We start from the raw sequence: 21,687 nt of genomic DNA on the forward strand, positions 1-21,687 counted from the left end.
GAAAGAGTGAAAGAGAAGGCAAGAATTTCATGCAGTGCCCTATAGAGATTCATGACGTTCCATTTTTGGGATAAATAAACAAGCAAATCTCGTTATCTTGGTAACAAGATTTCTGGAATAAGTTTGCTTTGATAGAAAAGTGAAAAAGGGCGGCGAACTCAAGATTTAACGGGTCGCTTCAAGCGAAATGCCGAGCAGGCGAAAACACTGGGGGAGCGAATGGCGTCAAAAATCGAACTCAATTTGTTCCTGACTTTGATATCTTAGTGTTAAATCTATGGTTTCCTGCTCTCAAGTAGAGCGCTCAAGAAAAATTCCTCCTTTTTCCGTAAGTAATTTTGACATTTGTTTAACTGACAGCATTTTAACGAAACAATGCTGTAAGAAGGATGTGAAAGAAAGGGGCATCAGGTTGTTTACGATTTGGACTTGAAGAAATTTCGTTCGTTTCCTCAGGAAATGTTATTGAAATTGAAATGTACTTTTTCGCGCGTGTGGCGAAAATAATTTAATTTATAACTTTTGGGTGGGCTTCTAGGGCTGTTACCAGACTACAGATTCGCACTACGGTGGGAGGAATTCTGCTGGGTCTCTGACGGTTACTTCATGGAGTTCTTGAAGAAATACTGGGACGAAGCTTCACAGGGAATTGAATGGAAATTTAATGAAGATCCACGAAGGATTCTTTGTGATGAATCTTCTGGCATTCCGTACGAAGGTTTTTTCTTGAGATTTCGCAGAAATTTTTTTTTGAAATTCTCCCAGGTGCTCCACCAGGAAATCCTCCAGGAATTCCTCCAGAAATTTCTCCGAGGATTCCTTCAGGAGTTTCTCCGAGGATTCCTTCAGAAATTCCTCCGAAAATTCCTCCAGGAATTCCTCCGAGGATTCTTCAAGGAATTCCTCCGAAAAATCCTCCCGGATTATCTCCGCAAATTTTTTCAGGAATTGTTCTGAGGATTCCTTCAGGAATTTCTTTGGGGATACCTCCGGATTATCTTTGCTGATTTCTCCAGGAACTCTTACGAAGTTTCCTCCAGGTACTCCTCCGAAGATTCCTCCAGGAATTCCTCCGGAGATCCCTCCAAAAAAATAATACGGAGATTCCTCATTCAACTCCTCCGGAGATACCTCCAGAAATACCTCCATGAAATTTCTCCAATAATTCCTCTAAAGATTCCTCCCAGAAATTCCTTCCGGAATTCCTCCGGAGATTTCTTCAGGAATTTCACCGGAGATTCCTCCGGGGATACCACCGGAGACTCGACCGGAGATTCCTCGAGGAATTCCACAGGAGATTCCTCTTGGAATTCCTCCGGAGATTCCTCCAGGAAATCTCCCAAAGATTCCTGCAGTAATTTCTGGAGGAATCCCCAGAGAAATTCCTGGAGGAATCCCCGGAGGAATTCCTGGAGGAATTGCCGGTGCAATTCCTGGAGAAATCTCCGGAGGAATTATTGGAAAAATCTTAGAAGGAATTTTTGGAGATATGCTTCAGAAAATGCTCTGGTGATTGCTCAAGATATTGCTTCGGGGATTTCTACGGTAAATTTCTCCAGGAACCCATCCTGGGATTCTCGGGGAAGTCCTGCAGGAAATCTGGAAGAATTGCACGAGAATTTCAGAGGGACTCCTGGAAAATTTCCCGAAGAAGTCATGGTGGAATTATTGGTGAACTTCTGGTGGAATTACCGAGGTAATTTTAGATGAGTTCCTGGGAAACTCCTGGGGGAATTTCCCGGAAACTCATTGGGGAATTCCAGGGGATTTTCTGCAAGAATTCCCGGGGAACTCCTACAAGAATTCACGGGGAACTCTTGCAGAAATTCTCGAAAATCCCCTTGATGAATTTTCGAAGAACTCCTGGAAGAATTTCTGGGGAACTCCTGGATATACTCCTTAAGGAATTACCGGGGAACTTCTGGAGGCATACCCAGGAACTCTCGGAAGTTTTATCTGGGATTTCCTATAGGATTTACCTGATAATTTCTGGATGATTTCCTAGGAAATCCCTGGAGGAATTTTCGGAACACTCCTTGAGGAATTCTTTTTTTTTTCTTGTTAATACAGACAAAAAAAAATCTTGGGAAACTCCCTGGAGGAAAGGCCGGGGAACTTCTGGAGGAATTCCTGGAGAACTTCTGGAGGAACTCCCGGGGAACTCACACGGGAATTCCCGGGAACTCCGGAGGAATTCCTGATAATCTTTTGGAAGAAGAACTTTAAGAGAACTTCTGGATGAATTCCCGTGAACTCCTGGAGGACATTCTGGAGGAATTATCGAGGAACTCTTGATAGAACTCTTTTAGGAATTTTCGAGAACTAGCCAGCTTGTTCCTGGAATTAAGAGCTATATTCATGAGGAACTCAAAAACACCATCTTTCCAAAACTCCCAGAGTCCCGAACTTTCTTTTGAAACCATTAGCTTCTCTTGGACCGACAGCTTCTTTGAAAAACTTGAGGAGCTTCGCCGAATTATTAGTTTTATTAAATAGTATTTCCCGCTTCCTGCAGAATCTCGGACAATACCCGGACTCTTATAAGATCATAACTTTCTTTTAAGAGAATGGAATTCTTGGAATTTCCTTCCGTATTAACTTCTTTATACCTCATGGATTGACCAGGTAGTTCGTTCTTAAAATCTTTGGATTTTTACTCTACTAATTTTCTCTCTATAACCCCATTATCGTCCCCAGGACCGTCCCACAATTACCACCGATAGAGCGAGACAGAGCAAGAGCAATGCTGCAGATTCTCACATAATTACTTTCTTCCAGGAAACAAACTTGTTCACCAAACTTAAGTTGTTTTGAAATTAACCGCAGGAAATCCACGCTCATTGCGTTTTGCCGCAGCGGCAGAGTTGCGGAATTTTTTTTGAGTACATACCACAGTGCTTCCGCATTCCGTTGCACTTCAAACAGATGTTTTATCATGAGTTCTTCTCTTGCCAAATCTTTAACCCTGTGTACTATAGGCCTAAGGCCCCTGTGTACTAACAGCTCAATGCACACTAATGTCTTTGGTGCGAAAGAAAAAAACAAAAAGAAAGAGAAATGCCACTTTTACTCACGGAATAATACATCGACATATTATTCCATACGGAAAATTAACAACATGACTGACAGCATCGCATGACAGTGCCATCTGTTGGCAAATCTTTTTGGCTGCGAATTACTTATCAACTGCGAACGCTAAAGTAATTTTGATTGCAAAAGTTTACTTGACCATTACTTGTCCTATCCTTTTACACAGTACTTACCAGGTGGAAACTAGCCATGATCTGCAAACAGCCCTTTTATACGGTAGCGCATCGCCGTTGCTGGTGCCATATGCCCTGTTGGTCCTTTTCTCGCTATCCCTCTCAATCCCTACACTTTTATTCAACTGAAATTGCGAAACTGCCTTGTCCAGTAAAGCTCAATTTCAGAACAATAGGTAAATTTATTTGAAACTAACCCAAAGAGAGTGCCACCTATCGGTAAAAAAAGCAACTACGAAATGAGTGATCGCAACCAAAACATTGGCTGGTGGTTCAGGAGCAAGTGGAAATTTTCATCAATTTTTTGGTAATATTACTGAAAATATATTCTATCACTATGGAACAACCAGGTAAAACATCATTTTTCTCTTCTCTGATGAAATATAGCTACACGCAGTACTTGTGTATACTGATTTTGATGGAATTAATGATTTTCCGCAACATTGAGGTTATTTGTTTTGTTTTCTTTTAGCTTCCGGATGCTCGAGTATGGAAAAGGTATCTGTCTCACTTGGACAGGTACTTGATTACGTCGGAGACTCAGTGCGACCGTTGCGGGAAGGTCAGAATGTGTTTGACTCTGGCCACATCGTTTGCATTGGATACAATCAGAAAACTCCGGATTATCTGCGCTTGGCTGCGTATGTTTTGCAGAGTTCCCACCCGTCAGATATTCCACACGAACTAGAACTGAAGATCGGAACGGATTACCGTAAATGGTTGCTAAAGTGCTCTTGCAAGGCAGGAACTGCGCGCTGCAAGCACATTGTTGCATGCCTCTTGCACCTGTGCCAGTAAGTAATAGGGAGCATCCATTAAGTACGTCACGCTAAAATTGGGGATTTTCGACCCCCCTCCCCCCTTCGTACGGGTTTTTTCTATACTTAATACATTGCTTGTCACACTTTCACAAACCCCCCCTCCCCCCTAGGACCGTGACGTACTTAATGGATGGCCCCATAGTGATATTATGGATCGTAACCTAGCATCATATCAAACAAATTTTAGATTCAGATTCGTGGAGTACATGACTTGCACCGACTCTCGTCAAGCTTGGGGTCGGAGTAAAGCGGAGATTACACAGTGGCGCGCCAAACCCGTGTTGCAATTGTGTTGTGTTCGGAAACACCCACCCGTTTGTTCTTCAGAGGCACCCAATAAACGAGAACTGCTGCAACAGGAATTCAACAGAATTTTACGAGGTAATTCTATTCCGTGTCCATGTATAAGTTATTATACCCACATGTTACAAAGGCGGAACGTGGGTGTGATCTTCTCTTCTTTTTTTTTGTAACGTCCCAACTAAGACAAAGCCTTCAGCAGTCTTCTTTCAGCTTTTCCACAGTTATTAACTGAGAGCATTCTCTGCAAATGACCAATTTGTATTTTGTATGGCAGGCAGCAAGATACTATTATCCCAAGGAAGTCAAGGAAATTTCCATAATGAAAAGTTCCTGGACCGATGTGACAGGGCATTGAACCCTCCGAAGATTAGATTTGCAATCTTTTTTGTTAAATGTGTACATTAAATGATTTCTGGTTTGGGCCAGTTTTCTCCCTGCGCTAGACACCGTTAGACAACTGGAGTGTCCTGAGTGTCCAGCTGTAAAGGCGTTGGTATTCAGCATGACCTTGCTGAGGGTGAGCTCGATATGTCAATCCACAAACTTTTCGTAATAGAAATTTCCTTGACTCCCTTGGGTATTGAGCATTAGCGGAGCCAGCATTTTCTTTTTTCTTACTCACTCTCCTAAACATGCAGGAAAATGAGCGAGATGAAAGAGGAGGCAAGCTGCCCCTCTTCCATCTGTTTCTTTCTCGTGTATGTTTAGGAGAGTGAGTAAGAAAAAAGAAAAAGCTGGCTCCGCTGATGGTATTGAGTGAGCATAAGGGTCAACCTTGGACTCAGCAGGCAAATAAGTTTATTTTCCATAAATGACGTAGCATTTTAGGATGGAGGGGGGAGCCCTTGAAATTGCTACGAGCCATGCATGCCATTCATGGACGGCCCCATTATATAATTTTGTCAAGGCGATTCTTTTTTAATAACTATTGACCACACAATATTCATCGTAAAGCAATATTCGTCTCCTGTAGATCTTAATGAAATAGTAATTGAAAAACTCAATCTTCTTTTTTCTGGCTCTACATACCCACTGGAACTTGGCCCGTCTCTCTTTAGCTTAGTGTTGTTTGGGCACTTTTACAGCTATTAATTAATGTCATATTGATATATTTAACAAAAATAAAATCGACGAAATAAAATCAATTTTGTCAGTTTGTCTGCAAAAAATCTGTCGAATGAAGTAAATAGTGTTTTTAATATCACTTTATTAAAACTCGTCAACAATTTTCGTGTGATGCTGAAAAATTTGTTTTGATGCACATGACTGTTTTTGCCTTTCTAACATGTACGTTTCAAGTGGTAAACCATCATAACGCTAATGATTAATTTCAACTTACAGCTTCTCCAAATTCAGCAATCCAGAAACATATTACCGGGAGAGAACTGAGTGCGCCATTGCCCATAGCAGGACCATTGAATCAACCTGACGTTAACGTATATGTAACCAGGAATGAGCTGTACGAATTGATGATGAGTGTAGAGCAAATCTCAAACATTGCGGAGTTTGATACTGATAGTATTAAACACTTTTATGAAAAAACTGTTGAGAAAGACGATCAAACAATCCTGGATATAGCAGAAGAGACCAAAGATCAGCGAAATGATGCTTGGTATTTACATCGCTCAATTAGGATAACGGCAAGTTCATGTTATGATCTCTTTACATACACTCGTAATAAGAATGCGGATTGGGATAGGAAGATTCAGCAGTATTTGAATCCCAAATTGATACGATCCAAAGCACTAGACTATGGGAAGCAAACTGAACAATTGGCCCTTGACTGTTACATGGCAAAACGAAATCCATTAGTTAAGAAATCTGGATTTGTTGTATGTTTGAAGGAACCATGGATCGGAGTTAGTCCTGACGGTATCGATGCTTCATGTAATCTTTTAATTGAAATAAAATGTCCAGTATCAGGAGAAGAACATGATTTGCAGTGGATACTAGATAATTGTAAAGCAACTAATGTTTATCTTAAGAAACAGGAATCTTCTCTTTCTTTGAATAAAAATCACAAATATTACGCACAAGTACAACTGAGTATGTATGTCTTGGGGTGTAATATGTGTGATTTCATTGTATATTCCAAACTCGCGAACGATTTCTTAGTTGTAGAGATACAGTTCAATGAAGAATATGTAAGAAGCCTAATAGGTGCGTTAAAACTGGTATATTTCCAATTTATGTTGCCTCAAATCGTTAAAAAACATCAGGGTGATTCAGTGTAGTTTAATCTTTTTATTGCTGTTTTCGATTACATATCAAATAAAAGAATGATTGAAAAGTTTAAGCTGAAATACGTTTTTTTATTCTTTTGGTTGGGATAGTGTGGCTCAAGGTGTGGTCGACTTCAATATATGTATATATACTATCGCGATTCGGTCTTAAGCCTATTGGTAAATACTCCAAGAAATACTCTTAAAATCTTTTGTCCTTCAAAATTGGGGCTGATAGGTTTACGATTGCACATACAACTTTCATGATGTAGTCAATCAACCCCAAAACCGAGGCATCAATTGCGTCTTGAAAAATTCCAAACAGCTTTATACGCTGGATCGCTCTCTCCACATGGATCCTTGATTTCGCAATGCTTTCGTTCAGTACAGCATCCTTTGCGGTGTGTTGCGCTGATCGCAGAAATGGTGGAATGTGCAGGCGTACTCCATAATTAAGGCACTCTTGCTGAATGTTAAATCCTTTATCTACCATCAACTCATCCTTGAACGGTTCAAGGAGACCCAGCACATTTTCATCGTTGAAAATCTGCTTATCGGACGCCTTTCCACTGTACGCTTTGCTTACGAAATTGATCAATCCGGCTGGTGTTATTCCAATGAGAAATTTCACCGTTCTCATTCCTTTATAACTGGAATAACATGCTATGCAACAATTTATGCACTTCATTGTTGCAACAGGGATCTCGGTGCAGTCAAGGACACATCTCACATTTTCGTATTTTCCGCGGAAACATAACGGAATGTTTTTTGCTATCTCATCCCGATCAGGCCAATAGACGAACTGCTGTAAAACCTCTGCGAGGACCTGTAATGAATATAAAAAAAATATTTAAATCTTAATATCTTCAGGGATTTGCAAGCATCAAAGTATATAGGCATTCTTAGCACTTTAACATTCCTTCTTCATAACCTTCCTGAAAGAAATCTATGGAGGAATCCCTGGAGGAATACTTGGAGAAATCCGTGGAGGAATCCCTGAATGAATTCCTGGAGGAATACTTGGAGAAATCCGTGGAGGAATCCCTGGAGGAGTTCCTGGAGGATTCCTTGAAGGTATCCCTGGAAGAGTTCCTGAAGATATCCCTGGATGAAATCTAGGAGGAATTCCTTAAAGAATCCATGAATGAAATCGAGGATTCCTCCAGGAATTCATTGGCGAATTCCTCCAGGAATTCCTTGGCGAATTCCTCCAGGAACTCCTTCGCGAATTCCTCCCGGAATTCCTTCGCGGATTCCTCCATGAATTCCTTCGCGAATTCCTTCAGGGATTCCTCCAGGAATTCATCCAGGGATTCTTTCGGAAGTTCCTCCAGGAATTCCTTCAGGGACTCCTCCAGAAATTCCTTCGGGGATTCCTCCAGGAATTCCTTCGGGGATTCCTCCAGGAATTCCTTCGGGGATTCCTCCAGGAATTCCTTCGAGGATTTCTCCAAGGATTCCTCCAGGAATTCCTTCGGGGATTCCTCCAGGAATTCCTTCGGGGATTCCTCCAGGAATTTCTTCGGAATTCCTCCGTATATTCCTTCAGGGATTCCTCCGGGAATTCCCTCGCGAATTCCTCCGGGAATTCCCTCGCGAATTCCTCCGGGAATTCCTTCAGGAATTCCTCCAGGAATTCCTTCGGGGATTCCTCCAGGAATTCCTTCGGGGATTCCTCCAGAAATATCTTCGGGCATTCCTCCTGGAATTCCTTCGGGGATTCCTCCAGGAATTCCTTCGGAGATTCCTCCAGAAATATCTTCGGGGATTCCTCCAGGAATTCCTCCGGGGATTCCTCCAGGAATTCCTTCGGGGATTCCTCCAGGAATTCCTTCGGGGATTCCTCCAGGAATTCCTTCGGGGATTCCTCCAGGAATTCCTTCGGGGATTCCTCCAGGAATTCCTTCGGGGATTCCTCCAGGAATTCCTTCGGGGATTCCTCCAGGAATTCCTTCGGGGATTTCTCCGGGGATTCCTCCAGAAATATCTTCGGGGATACCTCCAGGAATTCCCTCGGGGATTCCTCCGGGAATTCCTTCGCGAATTCCTCCGGGAATTCTTTCGCGAATTCCTCCAGGAATTTCTTCGGGAATTCCTCCAGGAATTCCTTCGGGAATTCCTCCAGGAATTCCTTCGGGAATTCCTCCAGGAATTCCTTCGGGGATTCCTCCAGAAATATCTTCGGGGATTCCTCCAGGAATTCCTTTGGGGGATTCCTCCAGAAATATCTTCGGGGATTCCTCCAGGAATTTCTTCGGAATTCCTCCGTATATTCCTTCAGGGATTCCTCCAGGAATTCCCTCGCGAATTCCTCCGGGAATTCCCTCGCGAATTCCTCCGGGAATTCCTTCAGGAATTCCTCCAGGAATTCCTTCGGGGATTCCTCCAGGAATTCCTTCGGGGATTCCTCCAGGAATTCCTTCGGAGATTCCTCCAGAAATATCTTCGGGGATTCCTCCAGGAATTCCTTCGGGGATTCCTCCAGGAATTCCTTCGGGGATTCCTCCAGGAATTCCTTCGGGGATTTCTCCGGGAATTCCTTCCTTCGGGGATTCCTCCAGAAATATCTTCGGGGATTCCTCCAGGAATTTCGTCGGGGATTCCTCCGCGGATTCCTCCGTATATTCCTTCAGGGATTCCTCCGGGAATTTCCTCGCGAATTCCTCCGGGAATTCCTTCGGGGATTCCTCCGGGAATTCCTTCGGGGATTTCTCCGGGAATTCCTTCGGGGATTCCTCCAGAAATATCTTCGGGGATACCTCCAGGAATTCCTTCGGGGATTCCTCCGGGAATTCCTTCGCGAATTCCTCCGGGAATTCCTTCGGAGATTCCTCCAGAAATATCTTCGGGGATTCCTCCAGGAATTTCTTCGGGGATTCCTCCAGGAATTCCTTCGGGGATTCCTCTGGGAATTAATTCGGGGATTCCTCCGGGAATTCCTTCAGGGATTCTTCCGGGAATTCCTTCAGGGATTCCTCCGGGAATTCCTTTAGGGATTCCTCCGGGAATTCCTTCAGGGATTCCTCCGGGAATTCCTTCAGGGATTCCTCCGGGAATTCCTTCAGGGATTCCTCCGGGAATTCCTTCAGGGATTCCTCCGGGAATTCCTTCAGGGATTCCTCCGGGAATTCCTTCAGGGATTCCTCCGGGAATTCCTTCAGGGATTCCTCCGGGAATTCCTTCAGGGATTCCTCCGGGAATTCCTTCAGGGATTCCTCCGGGAATTCCTTCAGGGATTCCTCCGGGAATTCCTTCAGGGATTCCTCCGGGAATTCCTTCAGGGATTCCTCCGGGAATTCCTTCAGGGATTCCTCCGGGAATTCCTTCAGGGATTCCTCCGGGAATTCCTTCAGGGATTCCTCCGGGAATTCCTTCAGGGATTCCTTCGGGAATTCCTTCAGGAATTACTTGGAGGAATCCCCGAAGGAATTCCAGGAGGAATCTCCGAAGATGTTTCTGAAGGAATCCTTTAAGGAATCCCTTGAAGAATTTCTGAAGATATCCCTGGAGGAATCCTTGGATGTAATCCTCGGAGGGATTGCTGGAGAAATCCCCGAATAGATTAATCCTGGAGGAATCCCTGAAGAGATTCTTGGAGGATCCCTGAAGGAATTCCTGGACGAATCCCCGAAGGAATTCCTGGACGAATCCCCGAAAGAATTCCTGGAGGAAATGCGTAAGATATTCCTGATGAATTCTTAAGGCATTCACGAAGCAATCCCTGGAATTCCTGGAGGAATACTTGAAGGAATTCCTTGAGGAATCCCTGAAGAAAATCCTGGATGAATCCCCGAAGGAATTCCTGGAGGAATTCTTGAAGATATTCCTGCTTCGATCCTGGAGGAATCCCCGAAGTAATCCCTGGAAGAATTCCTGGAGGAATCCTTGAAGGAAATTCTGGAGCAATCCCTAAAGGAATTCCTAGAGGAATCCTCGAAAGAATTCCTAGATGAATCCCTGAAGGAATTCTTGGATGAAGCCTCGAAGGAATTCTTGGATGAAGCCTCGAAGGAATTCCTGGGCGAATCGCCGAAGAAATTCCTGGACGATACCCCAAAGGAATTCTTGGACGAATTCTCGAAGGAATTTCTGGATGAATCCTCGAAAAAAGTCCTGGACGGATACCCGAAGGAATTCTTCGACAAATATCCCAAGGTATTCCTAGACGAATCCCCGAAGGAATTCTTGGACGAATCCCCGAAGAAATTCCTGGACGAATTCCTGAACGAATCCCCGAAGGAATTCCTGAACGAATCCCCGAAGGAATTTCTGGACGAATCCTCGAAGGAATTCCTGGACGTATCCCCGAAGGAATTCTTGGACAAATCCTCGAAGGAATTTCTGTATGAATCCCGAAAGGAATTCCTGGACGAATCCCCGAAGGAATTCCTGGACGAATTCCTGAACGAATCCCCGAAGGAATTCCTGAACGAATCCCCGAAGGAATTTCTGGACGTATCATCGAAGGAATTCCTGGACGAATCCCCAAAAGAATTCTTGAACAAATCCTCGAAGGAATTTCTGGATGAATCCCCGAAGGAATTCCTGGACGAATACCCGAAGGAATTCCTAGACAAATCCCCGAAGGAATTCCTGGACGAATCCCCGAAGAAATTCCTGGGCGAATTCCCGAAGGAATTCCTGGACGAATCCCCGAATGAATTCCTTGCGGAAATGCTGAAGATATTCCTGGATGAATCCTGAAGGCACTCACGAAGCAATCCCTTTAGGAATACTTGAAGGAAATTCTGGAGAAATCCCTGAAGGAAATCCTGGAGGAATCCCCGAAGGAATTCCTGAACGAATCCCCGAAAGAATTTCTGGACGAATCCTCGAAGGAATTCCTGGACGTATCCCCAAAGGAATTCTTGGACAAATCCTCGAAGGAATTTCTGTATGAATCCCCGAAGGAATTCCTGGATGAATCCCCGAAGAAATTCCTGGACGAATTCCTGAACGAATCCCCGAAGGAATTCCTGAACGAATTTCCGAAGGAATTTCTGGACGAATCCTCGAAGGAATTCCTGGACGAATCCCCAAAAGAATTCTTGAACACATCCTTGAAGGAATTTCTGGATGAATCCCCGAAGGAATTTCTGGACGAATACCCGAAGGAATTCCTAGACGAATCCCCGAAGAAATTCCTGGGCGAATTCCCGAAGGAATTTCTGGACGAATCCCCGAATGAATTCCTTGCGGAAATGCTGAAGATATTCCTGGATGAATCCTGAAGGCATTCACGAAGCAATCCCTTTAGGAATACTTGAAGGAAATTCTGAAGGTTTTCCTGGAGAAATCCCTGACGGAAATCCTGGAGGAATCCCCGAAGGAATTCCTGGAGGAATCTGTAGAGGAATTCTTGAAGATACTCCTGGTTGATTCCTGGACGAATCCCCGAAATAATCCCTGGAAGAATTCCTGGAGGAATCCTTGAAGGAAATTCTGGAGGTATCCCTGATGGAATTCTTAGAGGAATCCTCGAAGAAATTCCTAGATGAATCCCTGAAGGAATTCTTGAATGTATCCTCGAAGGAATATCTGGACGAATCCCCAAAGGAATTCTTGGACAAATCCTCAAAGGAATTCCGGAACGAATCCCCGAGGGAATTCCTGGACGAACCTCCGAAGGAATTCCTGGACTAATCCTTAGATGAATTCCTGGAAGAATATTTTCAATACAGATTCGTATGGGGTTCACTAGACTACTAGAGTGCTCACTTGTCCTTATTCATTCTTGTAGGATTTGCTAGAGGAATTCCTGGAGGAATTTCAAGGGGAATCCCTGCAAGAATCCTTGGATGAATTCTTGCAGGAATCCCTTGATGAGAATCAAGAGGAATCCCTAGAAGAGTTTTTGGAGGAATCCCTGGAGGCCGCGGATGGACCAGTTTTATCAATGGTACTACCGTGACAGCACCTAATTCCAATCACTATTTTTCGATTCCTAATTCGGTTCACACCATGCAAAACAAATGGGGTGATAGAGTCTGTACACTAGTTAGGTCATGCGATAAAATTTTTCTGGATATCGGATATTGAAATCGGTTCCGGAATACCCGGGTATAGCCAAATGCACTCATGCACTGATAAACGCAGACACTCATATGAAAAACTACGCCATTTGAACAATCGAACTGATCCTCTACACAAAAATGTGTATGTACCCTTTGAGGGCACTGGAGCCTGTAATGCCCGGAATTCACGGTTTAATTCTTGGAGCTCATATATTTAATAAGATTTGCCTAAGAGAATGCTAATCGGGTCTGAAATGGATTGTTGAGAGCGTTGCGTACGAGGTGCAAATCAAAATTAGAAAGGACTTTTTTATACATTTTATCGTAGATATAACAGTGAACCAGTACTGCACCCTTTAAACAATAGTAATATATATTTACCTGAATTGTGTGGTTGAAGTACTGCGCTACCGTAGCAGATGATACACCAAAAAGCGTTGCAATCGCCGCAAAAGATATATTTTGCTTTAACTTCGCCAAAGTTAGAATAACTCTGTCTATCGCAGACATTTTGTGTTGTTCCTTATAAAGCTGATCCTCGATAATTTTCACAGATATACAAATTGCATCAAGCTGGCCCAGAGAGGTCAATCCAGTCCAGACAATCGCGTCTTTATCAGTTTTTATCAAGCTTGTTAAGGTGAACGCTTTTTCGTGGTTCAATGAACTGGTCGATGTGTTGTTAACAGTTGAATTTCCCTTTAACTCCTTAATCAGCCGATTCAAAACACCGTCTGGATTTTCTGATCCGTTTCCGAAATTCTGTTCGACGTTATCTGTCCTCGATTTTTCGTGCGTAGTACGTTCAGCATCACATTGCTTAATGCACGGGTTAGCCGGATTAGCGAATGTTGAATTGTGATTGATTTCAGCAGGATCGAATTCACATTCCATGACTTCAGATAGCTCATTAGTCACATATCGACTCGTATCGGTATCGACGTATGATACTTCTCCAAACATACAGCCATTTTCATCATTAGCCGATGGTGATGTTGGTGATGGTGAATGCTGCTCAACAACGTGACTCGAGTGTGGGTTCCTAGGTGGAGACAAATTCCGTTCACGCAATGTGAATTTGCGTTTATATGGATTCGGAAGCTTCAACAAATCAATCAGCGGTAGGTGTTGAGATGGAGTGGCTTGTGGTTTTAGCCGCTTGCCTCCTGAAATATCACAAAAGAAATCAGGTTTACAATTCAAAACAAAGTTCGATGCGTGGCAAATTCAAGTGAGGAAACATTCAAGAAACCGCTCCTCTACTACAGTAAGCAGTTAAGCAGAGATTTTTCCAGACGTGCACTTGCCAAAGTGATTTTTTCATGCGATTTCTTGAGCAATGAATAGGTAAGGTAGAATCGCCTCACGTAAGGATTTGGAGAGAAATCGATTGTCACGTGTGGGGAAACTTCGTATTTCAACCGCGACAATATCACTACTAATCATCAAACGATACATACCTGGTAAATAATCATCGTTCTTGAAATGTCGACTGCAAACTCTTGAATATTTGCTTGGTTTCTTTCTAGTTTTGATTGCAGCAGTCCATTTTTTCAGAAACGCTTGGTCTTCAAGGGGAAATTTGTGCAACTTGATTCCATTTCCAGCCCGAGCTGTGCAGTTAGAGACGAAGCAAATAGTCCTGCTGCATGGAAGGTTCAATGGCAAACAGTATCCATGTTCCGGGACAGCCCGCTCTTCGTTATCGCTCTCATCTGAATCTTCCTTGGTGTATATAACAAGTTTCCTTGATTTTATCGAATTGATACCACGGCTGGGAACTGAATTCGGCTTAAGATACCGACGGGTTGCTGCAAAGAATAGAATAGATTAATAGAATGAAATTCGAGAGAGTGTGCTAGTGTCTGATTTTACAACAGTAACTGCCTGAAATGCATTGATAATACGTGTCGCAGACGACACGACACTTTTCCGGTATCTCCAGCCATTTTAAGACAGTTACTTGTGTGAACGCACCACACTATGACGCAAGGGAGTACTTACTCTGTACAAAATCCGAGGTCTTGAAGTGTAGGTGACAAATTTTGAGGGATCGCCTTTCGCCTTTTGGAAGTCCGAGTGCTAAATTCCACAGTTTAAGTCTCGATGAACGCGCCGGAGGAAACTTCTGCAGTAACTGCCTTTTGCGTGATTTACATCCTTTCACGCAACATCCCGGTTTGAGTGAGAACTTGTCTTCCCGATTGGGAAGAATGGATGGAACCGAAGCTGGCTTAAGTTTTACCCGTTTTACTGCAAATAAACAAAATTGTAAATCTCACTTCCGCTCGTAGACACCAAAAAACTTACCGATGAGAAAATCGTCGGGCTTAAAATGATCCCCGCATATACGATGTCCAGGGTATCCACTGAGCGAGACTATCCTAATCCATTTGTTGAAAACAGAACTGTTCTTATGCGGAACAGGAAATAGCTGACCGGTTTTTTTCATGCATCTTTCGATGATGCAGAAATTCTGTCCTCGCATTCCTTCGTGGTGGGCTCCGTAGTTCATTGTTGAGTGCTGTTCAAAAGTGTAAACATTGATGTTTTTTTGGTTAAAAGTTGGCTGTAAATTAATTCTTCGCTTACCATTAGCTGGACGATAACCGTTATTCAATAATTTTTTCAGTGAAAACGACAAAATTCAACCCAAAAGTATTAAAAAATACAATTTAGTGAAATTTTTGTGCGGAACCACGCGTTTGACAGTTTTGTGTTTTCTTTATCACTTTTTTGTACTCAGCGCCTCTAGTGGCAATTTTTACATAAATGAACCTATTGGGAAAAACAAACGTGGTGAATTGTCACCCACAAGCGTCTAAAATAAATCCTCATTTTGTTAGCACTTCGTGCTCGGGTATTGCTTTCCGTAACGGGAAGGATGGTGGTGGTGGGGGTCTCTCGTTGAAAAGTACCTAAACGATGCTTGAGATTTTATCCTTGAAATGTGAAACCCGCGCAACTCGGGCGTGTTTTGCAGCAACAGCAGCAGCGTGCAGTGCAGATAATAAAAGACAAACATTGTCCGGTTCGTAAGGTGTTCAACGAGTTGCAAAATGGTTTAGTGTTGTGGCTGCTGGTTGACCACCCGGGAGAAGAAGTTCCTTATCGTCTGATGCCGCAGTCTGCGCTCCATTAGGGCCGAACTTCAGAAAATATTGATTAGTCAAGGTCTTGGCAGGCGGGCGGTGAAGTGTCGGAACTGTGTCCATGGAAACAAAGTTGGTTGAAGCGTCGTCGCAAGCAAAAAGCAGAGTAGAGGTAAACATTGATGATCGAGGGGGCAAAAATGATTTCATTATTCAAATTCACGCTTTTTGTTTGCTGCGGGCAAACATGTGAGTAAGTGCGGAATGGATGATATGAGTATTCCCTGAGTCTGAGCGCGAAGTTTGCAATTTTTCGACGCACTTTGGCATTCATTAACGCGCGGTAATTTTGACGCAATTTGAGTCAAGCATGCGTGCATGAACTAACAGCATCTCTGACCGTTCGGTTCATTAGAGCAAGGTGGCAAAGTGGCGCATCTTTAAAAGCCCGTAAATCGCGAGTGCTACCATCAACCTTTGGGGCTGATGAAGCGTAATTGCGCCCGTGTTGCACCAGTCAGTAGTAGGCCGTGGAGAGCAGTTTGACATTAGCGAAGCAGTTCTTCAGCGGCAATGCGAGATGGGTTGCTTCGATTGACGACCAGTTAGGGTGCGTCACATAAAAAACACTTTCTCACCGATTTGTTTGCGAGCGACGACGACGGTGACTACCACGACGCGACACAGAAAAAATCTATTAAATTACCATTAAATATCGATTTCCTTCCAGAGTTCCAGAGCGCCCAAGCACGCAGAAACGTCCACTGCGGATCGCCCGTGGACAGGGAACTTTATTGCACCTCGTAAATAAATCGGTAATTAATGCCCGGCGATGTTATTCTGGGTGCTGTTGTTCTGCTCCTTCGGAGGTGGTTTGCGTTGTTTTTTTTTTCGGGGGAAGTCCTGGTTGTAATGCTGTCAATCAAGTCGCGCTGTTTCGCGTCGTCGTGCCAGTTTGGTGGGACAACTTCTCCGTGTTTTTGTTGTTGTTATCCCCATTCAATGCCGTCAGCTAATAAAGAGTCAAGTTTTATTTTTAAACGTGTCGCATCGCAAGTGTTTAATTTGATTTTCCTTTCTACTATTCATACATTCTGAAAAAAGTATACAAATCACTTAAGCTTGACAGCTGAAATCGTGGGATTGAATTTGACCAGAATCGAGGATAGAGAAAAATGGCACCTTTATACGCTATGGATACAGTGTAAAAGCAATAGTATTTTGTTCAGAAAACTCTTTGCTGCAGCTTCAGGCGGAGAGAATAAAAATGAACGGTAGGTAGTAGTTCCGGGTGTCCCGCCGAAGGTGGCCAAGCCAAATATGAAAATGAAAAAAAAAAAAACAGATTAATCCACCTAGTGGTGATAGTGCCTTTCTCGTCGAATATGTACTCATGATCTTTACGTCGACATAAGCCGATCCTGAGAACACTTATACGCTTAATACGATTCATGTAAAATTTGACCTCCTTATGAACCAAATTGTGCACAGCAATTTTAGACACAAAAGAAGATTGGAAAAACTTTATTGAGTGGTGATGCGATCAAATTATAATTTTCCCATCCTACTTTGTATTAACACCACATGAATTTGAAATGGTATGGTTTGATAAGATTACTTTGGTTACAATTTTATTTTCTTGTACATATATGAAGACTTTGACTATTTCTTCACTATTAATCTTACCTAACGTTTACCAGGCTATCAAAAAAGCCACGATTTGATTTATTGCTAACATTGGTTTTGTTCACAATCATAATTCCACTATTAGAAGTGCCGCATGCTTGATTTTGGTTCAATTTCACGTTTGACCATTTCCGGCGGACACCTGGAACCGATTCCATGGCACTACTGGTTGTCCCAAATATTGCATATGACTATTTTCTTGTCAACTGGTTATCAAGCTGCCTAAAAAGCCGCGAATTGATGTGTTACATGGGGAGCATCCATTAAGTACGTCACGCTAAAATTGGGAATTTTCGAGCTCCCCCTCCCCTCTTCGTACGGTTTTTTTTTCTATACTTAACCCGGGAGCGGTCGCGTCGTGTACTGAGTACACGCACCATGAAAAAAGCTCACTTGTAGTACAAAGCGTGTGCGTAGTGTCGCTGAGGGTGGCTGAAGACGCGACTGCTCGAGGGGTAAAATAGCTTGTCACACTTTAACAACCCCTTCTCCCCCTAGGATCGTGACGTACTCAATGGATGGCCTCAAGCATGATTTTGGTTTACTTCTATATTTTACCATTTCCGGCGGGCACTCGTTACCTGTTCTTCAACACTACCGGTTGTCCCAAATCTGAGGCTTTTTGCTGACAATCTGTCAATTAGGTTATTGAAAAAGCCGCGATTTGGTGTGTCGCATGCATAGATTCGGTTAACTCTTATATTTACCACTTATGACGAGCCCCCAAAATCGGATCCCGGATAGGACCTGTTCCCCCAAATTTAGTCTGCGACTATTTTTTTGCTAACCGTTCATCAGGTTATCGAAAAAGCCGCTGTTTGATGTGTCGCATGCATGGGTTTGGTTCACCATTATATTTGGACACTTCCGGTGGGACATCCGGAACCGGTTCCGGAACACTACCGGTTCATATATGGTTTGATACTGTTTTCCTGCTAACCGTTCATCAGGTTATCGCAAATGCCTCTGATGTGTCGCATGCATGGGTTTGGTTCTCTTTTATATTTGGTCACTTCCGTCGGGACCCCCCGGAATCGGTTCCGAAACACTACCGGTTCAGATATGGTCTTATACTGTTTTCCTGCTAATCGTTCATCAGATTATCGAAAATGCCGCTGTTTGATGTTTCGCATGCATGGGTTTTTTGCATTTTCATGTCTGGCCCCTCCCAAGGGTACCAGTCCGGAACACCAAAATGGCCATAACTCCGGAGCGGCTGAACCGATCCGAACCATTTTCAATAGGAAACCATGGGACTATATGCCGCGTCGAATAAACCCTCGGTCATAAAAATCGGTTGAGGTTTACTACCAAAAAGTGATGTGAGTTTTTTGTACACACATACACACATACACAGGGCCCATATAGCCGAGGCGGTAAACGCACGGGTATTCAGCATGACCATGCTGAGGGTGACAGGTTCGATTCCCGGTCGGTTCAGGATCTTTTCGTAAAGGAAATTTCCTTGACTTCCTTGGGCATAAAGTATCTTCGTGCCTGCCACACGATATACACATGCAAAATGGTCATTGGCAGAGGAAGCTCTCAGTTAATAACTGTGGAAGTGCTCATAGAACACTAAGCTGAGAGGCAGGCTTTGTCCCAATGAGGACGTTACGCCAAGAAGAGAGAGAGATACACACATACACACACGCACACACACATACATACGCCAGTAAGCGCAAGCTTCTGGCTAGTGTTACTACGTCCATACTTAGGTATGGCGGCCCGGTGTGGGGTACCGCGCTAAGTACTGAATGCTACCGACGGAAGCTGGAAAGTACTTACAGGCTCATGTGTCTGAGGGATGCAAGCGCGTACCGTACCGTGTCACACGACGCTCTCTGTGTCATTACTGGTATGGTGCCTATCAGCATTCTTATCAGTGAGGACATGGAGTGCTTCGAAATGCGCGGCACAAGAGGCATACGCAAGACTGTCAGGATGGCCTCTATGGTCAAATGGCAGCGCGTGTGGGACAGTTCCACCAAAGGAAGGTGGACCCATAGGTTGATACCGAGGGTAGATAGTTGGATTAATAGGCGCCATGGGGAAGTTACATTTCCCTGACACAGGTCCTTACAGGTCATGGTTGCTTCCGACAGTATCTACACCGTTTCGGGCATGCGGATTCTCCCGAATGCCCAGTGTGCAATGGTTTAGAGGAAACGACGGAACACGTTTTGTTCGTGTGCCCGCGTTTTCGCACAATGCGTGACCGCATGCTTGCCACATGCGGGGAGGACACAACTCCGGACAACTAGGTCCAGAGAATGTGTAGGGATGAGATTAGCTGGAATGCCGTTTCAACGGCTATCACCCATATCGTCTGGGAACTACAGAGGAGGTGGCGCGTGGACTCGGAGAATAGCTAGTCCAGATGCAGTACAAGAGGTGGTCCAGTGGTTCGAAGTCGGCTTCGTAGGTCATACCGGTGCCCTGCGGTCGAGATCGACCCTTACAGCGATTAAGTGGCCGCGGAGAGGAAGTCCCGGTAGCGGTGCTGTCGTGGCGTCGGTCTACTGGGTTGGATCCGAGCCCGCGGTTGGAAAGGGGTTCCCGGCAAGGGTCGGGGTAGGTGAGATCCTGCTGTCTGCAACCTACGGGTGCATCTGATAGGGCTTGAAGGGTAGTGATAACCTTCCTTACGGGCAGGTCAGATCGGGTTGCACGTGGGCATCAGTTCTTGATGTCCGCTCAGCAGTAGGGCGCGGGCGGGGTTGACCCTGCCCGCCTTCCGAGGACAAAGGGAGTGGCGAGGACCACTCGGGAAACTGGCTAAGCGCCAGCACGCTACCGTGATGGACTCTCCAGAGCGAGTCATCGATGTTCGTTGCTGCTAGGCTACGGCAGCTAACCTTGAGGGTGCGATATGCACTAGCCCCTCTCTGAAGCAATACCTCCTCTCTCCTCTTCTTGGCGTAACGTCCTCACTGGGACAAAGCCTGCTTCTCAGCTTAGTGTTCTATGAGCACTTCCACAGTTATTAACTGAGAGCTTCCTCTGCCAATGACCATTTTGCATGCGTATATCGTGTGGCAGGCACGAAGATACTCTATGCCCAAGGAAGTCAAGGAAATTTCCTTTACGAAAAGATCCTGGACCGAGCGGGAATCGAACCCGTCACCCTCAGCATGGTCATGCTGAATACCCGTGCGTTTACTGCCTCGGCTATATGGGCCCTCAATACCTGGCACAAATTTCCCGAATGGAGGAGAACGTGCCTCTAGAGCCGACCTACTGATACCCTCAATACCTTCTTGGTGGTTCCGGAGAGACGTAGGGTTTGGCGACCATAGGAATGTGTTTTAGTGGGTCGAGGAGAGAGTAGTCCTGGCTGCTACCGGCCTTGTAGAAGACGGCCTCAACCCCACACTACCCTAACCTTCCTGTTAGGGTGTCTGATGAGCAGATTTATCCCCCTATGGTTTAGAAGGAAAAAAAACACACACACACATACACACACACAGACATCACCTTAAATCGTCGAGCTGAGTTGATTGGTATATGTGACTCGACCCTGCGGACCTTCTATCAAAAAGTCATATGTCACATGATTGATGGCTTGTATTTTTGAAAGAGTAATCAGTAATAAAATAAAACCATATGCGATGAAAATTGTCACTCTGCCATACATGTATGCGATAGTAACCCAAAATAGTACGTATAGGGTCTCACTCTAAGCACAAAGTGTTGGGTTCGGGAGAACATAGTAAGCGTTGAATTTGATAGGCAGTTAGACTCGGAAAGTGACAGCGGAAAGTACGATAATAAACATGTGTGTCAAAGATTGGATATTATTCAAAACTGTAAGAACTTGGTATCCCTATATAAATATTCCGAGTACCGTGATTTCGGGTGAAATTGATCAGTGGGGTGAAATTGATCGTCGTGAGGGTCATTGTTATTTGTTAAAAATAACGCTTTAAACCTTTAACAATTTGTTAAAAATTACCATCATCCTGCTCAAGAGTTATTGAATGATGAATTCACTTGTTTTACAACCAATTAGTCACATATTTCTGTATAAAATTCAATATTTTTCGAAATTGCGTGTTAGGCGAACTTCAAAGACACTTTTAAACTTTTGTTACCGTAGCTGTATCGCACATGTAATGAATATTCTAATGAATGTTCCTAGCTGCCCAGTATTTGCTAAACCCAATTTCGTCATCAAAAGTTCTATAAATATTGAAATTTATGCATAAAATTGCACTTTTCTGGAAGTTATAACATATTTAGTATGGCAATTGCATACTTTCAGGCGTTTTCATTAGATTTATGGA

General features: G+C 43.9%; 2 protein-coding genes across 3 annotated transcripts; one reads left to right on the plus strand and one right to left on the minus strand.

Moving 5' to 3' along the window:
- The first annotated feature begins 3,438 nt into the window (after nucleotides 1-3,438).
- LOC109412464 (uncharacterized) lies at nucleotides 3,439-6,611 on the plus strand. The gene is made up of 5 exons (XM_062848478.1): nucleotides 3,439-3,613; nucleotides 3,736-4,057; nucleotides 4,272-4,465; nucleotides 5,729-6,346; nucleotides 6,607-6,611. The coding sequence occupies exons 1-5, from the start codon at nucleotides 3,601-3,603 to the stop codon at nucleotides 6,609-6,611; spliced, it is 1,152 nt and encodes a 383-aa protein (XP_062704462.1). The 5' UTR covers nucleotides 3,439-3,600.
- A 59-nt stretch (nucleotides 6,612-6,670) lies between these two features.
- Nucleotides 6,671-15,399, minus strand: LOC115259482 (uncharacterized). Of its 2 annotated transcripts, XM_062847340.1 has the most exons (6): nucleotides 15,216-15,399; nucleotides 14,934-15,147; nucleotides 14,628-14,876; nucleotides 14,084-14,434; nucleotides 13,005-13,789; nucleotides 6,671-7,435 (listed from the first exon to the last, which is right to left on the minus strand). In XM_062847340.1, exons 1-6 carry the CDS (start codon nucleotides 15,216-15,218, stop codon nucleotides 6,812-6,814), a joined length of 2,226 nt encoding a protein of 741 aa, XP_062703324.1. In that variant the 5' UTR covers nucleotides 15,219-15,399; the 3' UTR covers nucleotides 6,671-6,811. The 2 variants fall into 2 exon arrangements, with proteins under 2 accessions (XP_062703324.1, XP_062703325.1); XM_062847341.1 differs by having other exon boundaries at nucleotides 14,934-15,399.
- Nucleotides 15,400-21,687: the final 6,288 nt, after the last annotated feature.

This window comes from Aedes albopictus, chromosome 1 (genome assembly GCF_035046485.1).
Source record: "Aedes albopictus strain Foshan chromosome 1, AalbF5, whole genome shotgun sequence".
NCBI lineage: Eukaryota > Metazoa > Arthropoda > Insecta > Diptera > Culicidae > Aedes > Aedes albopictus.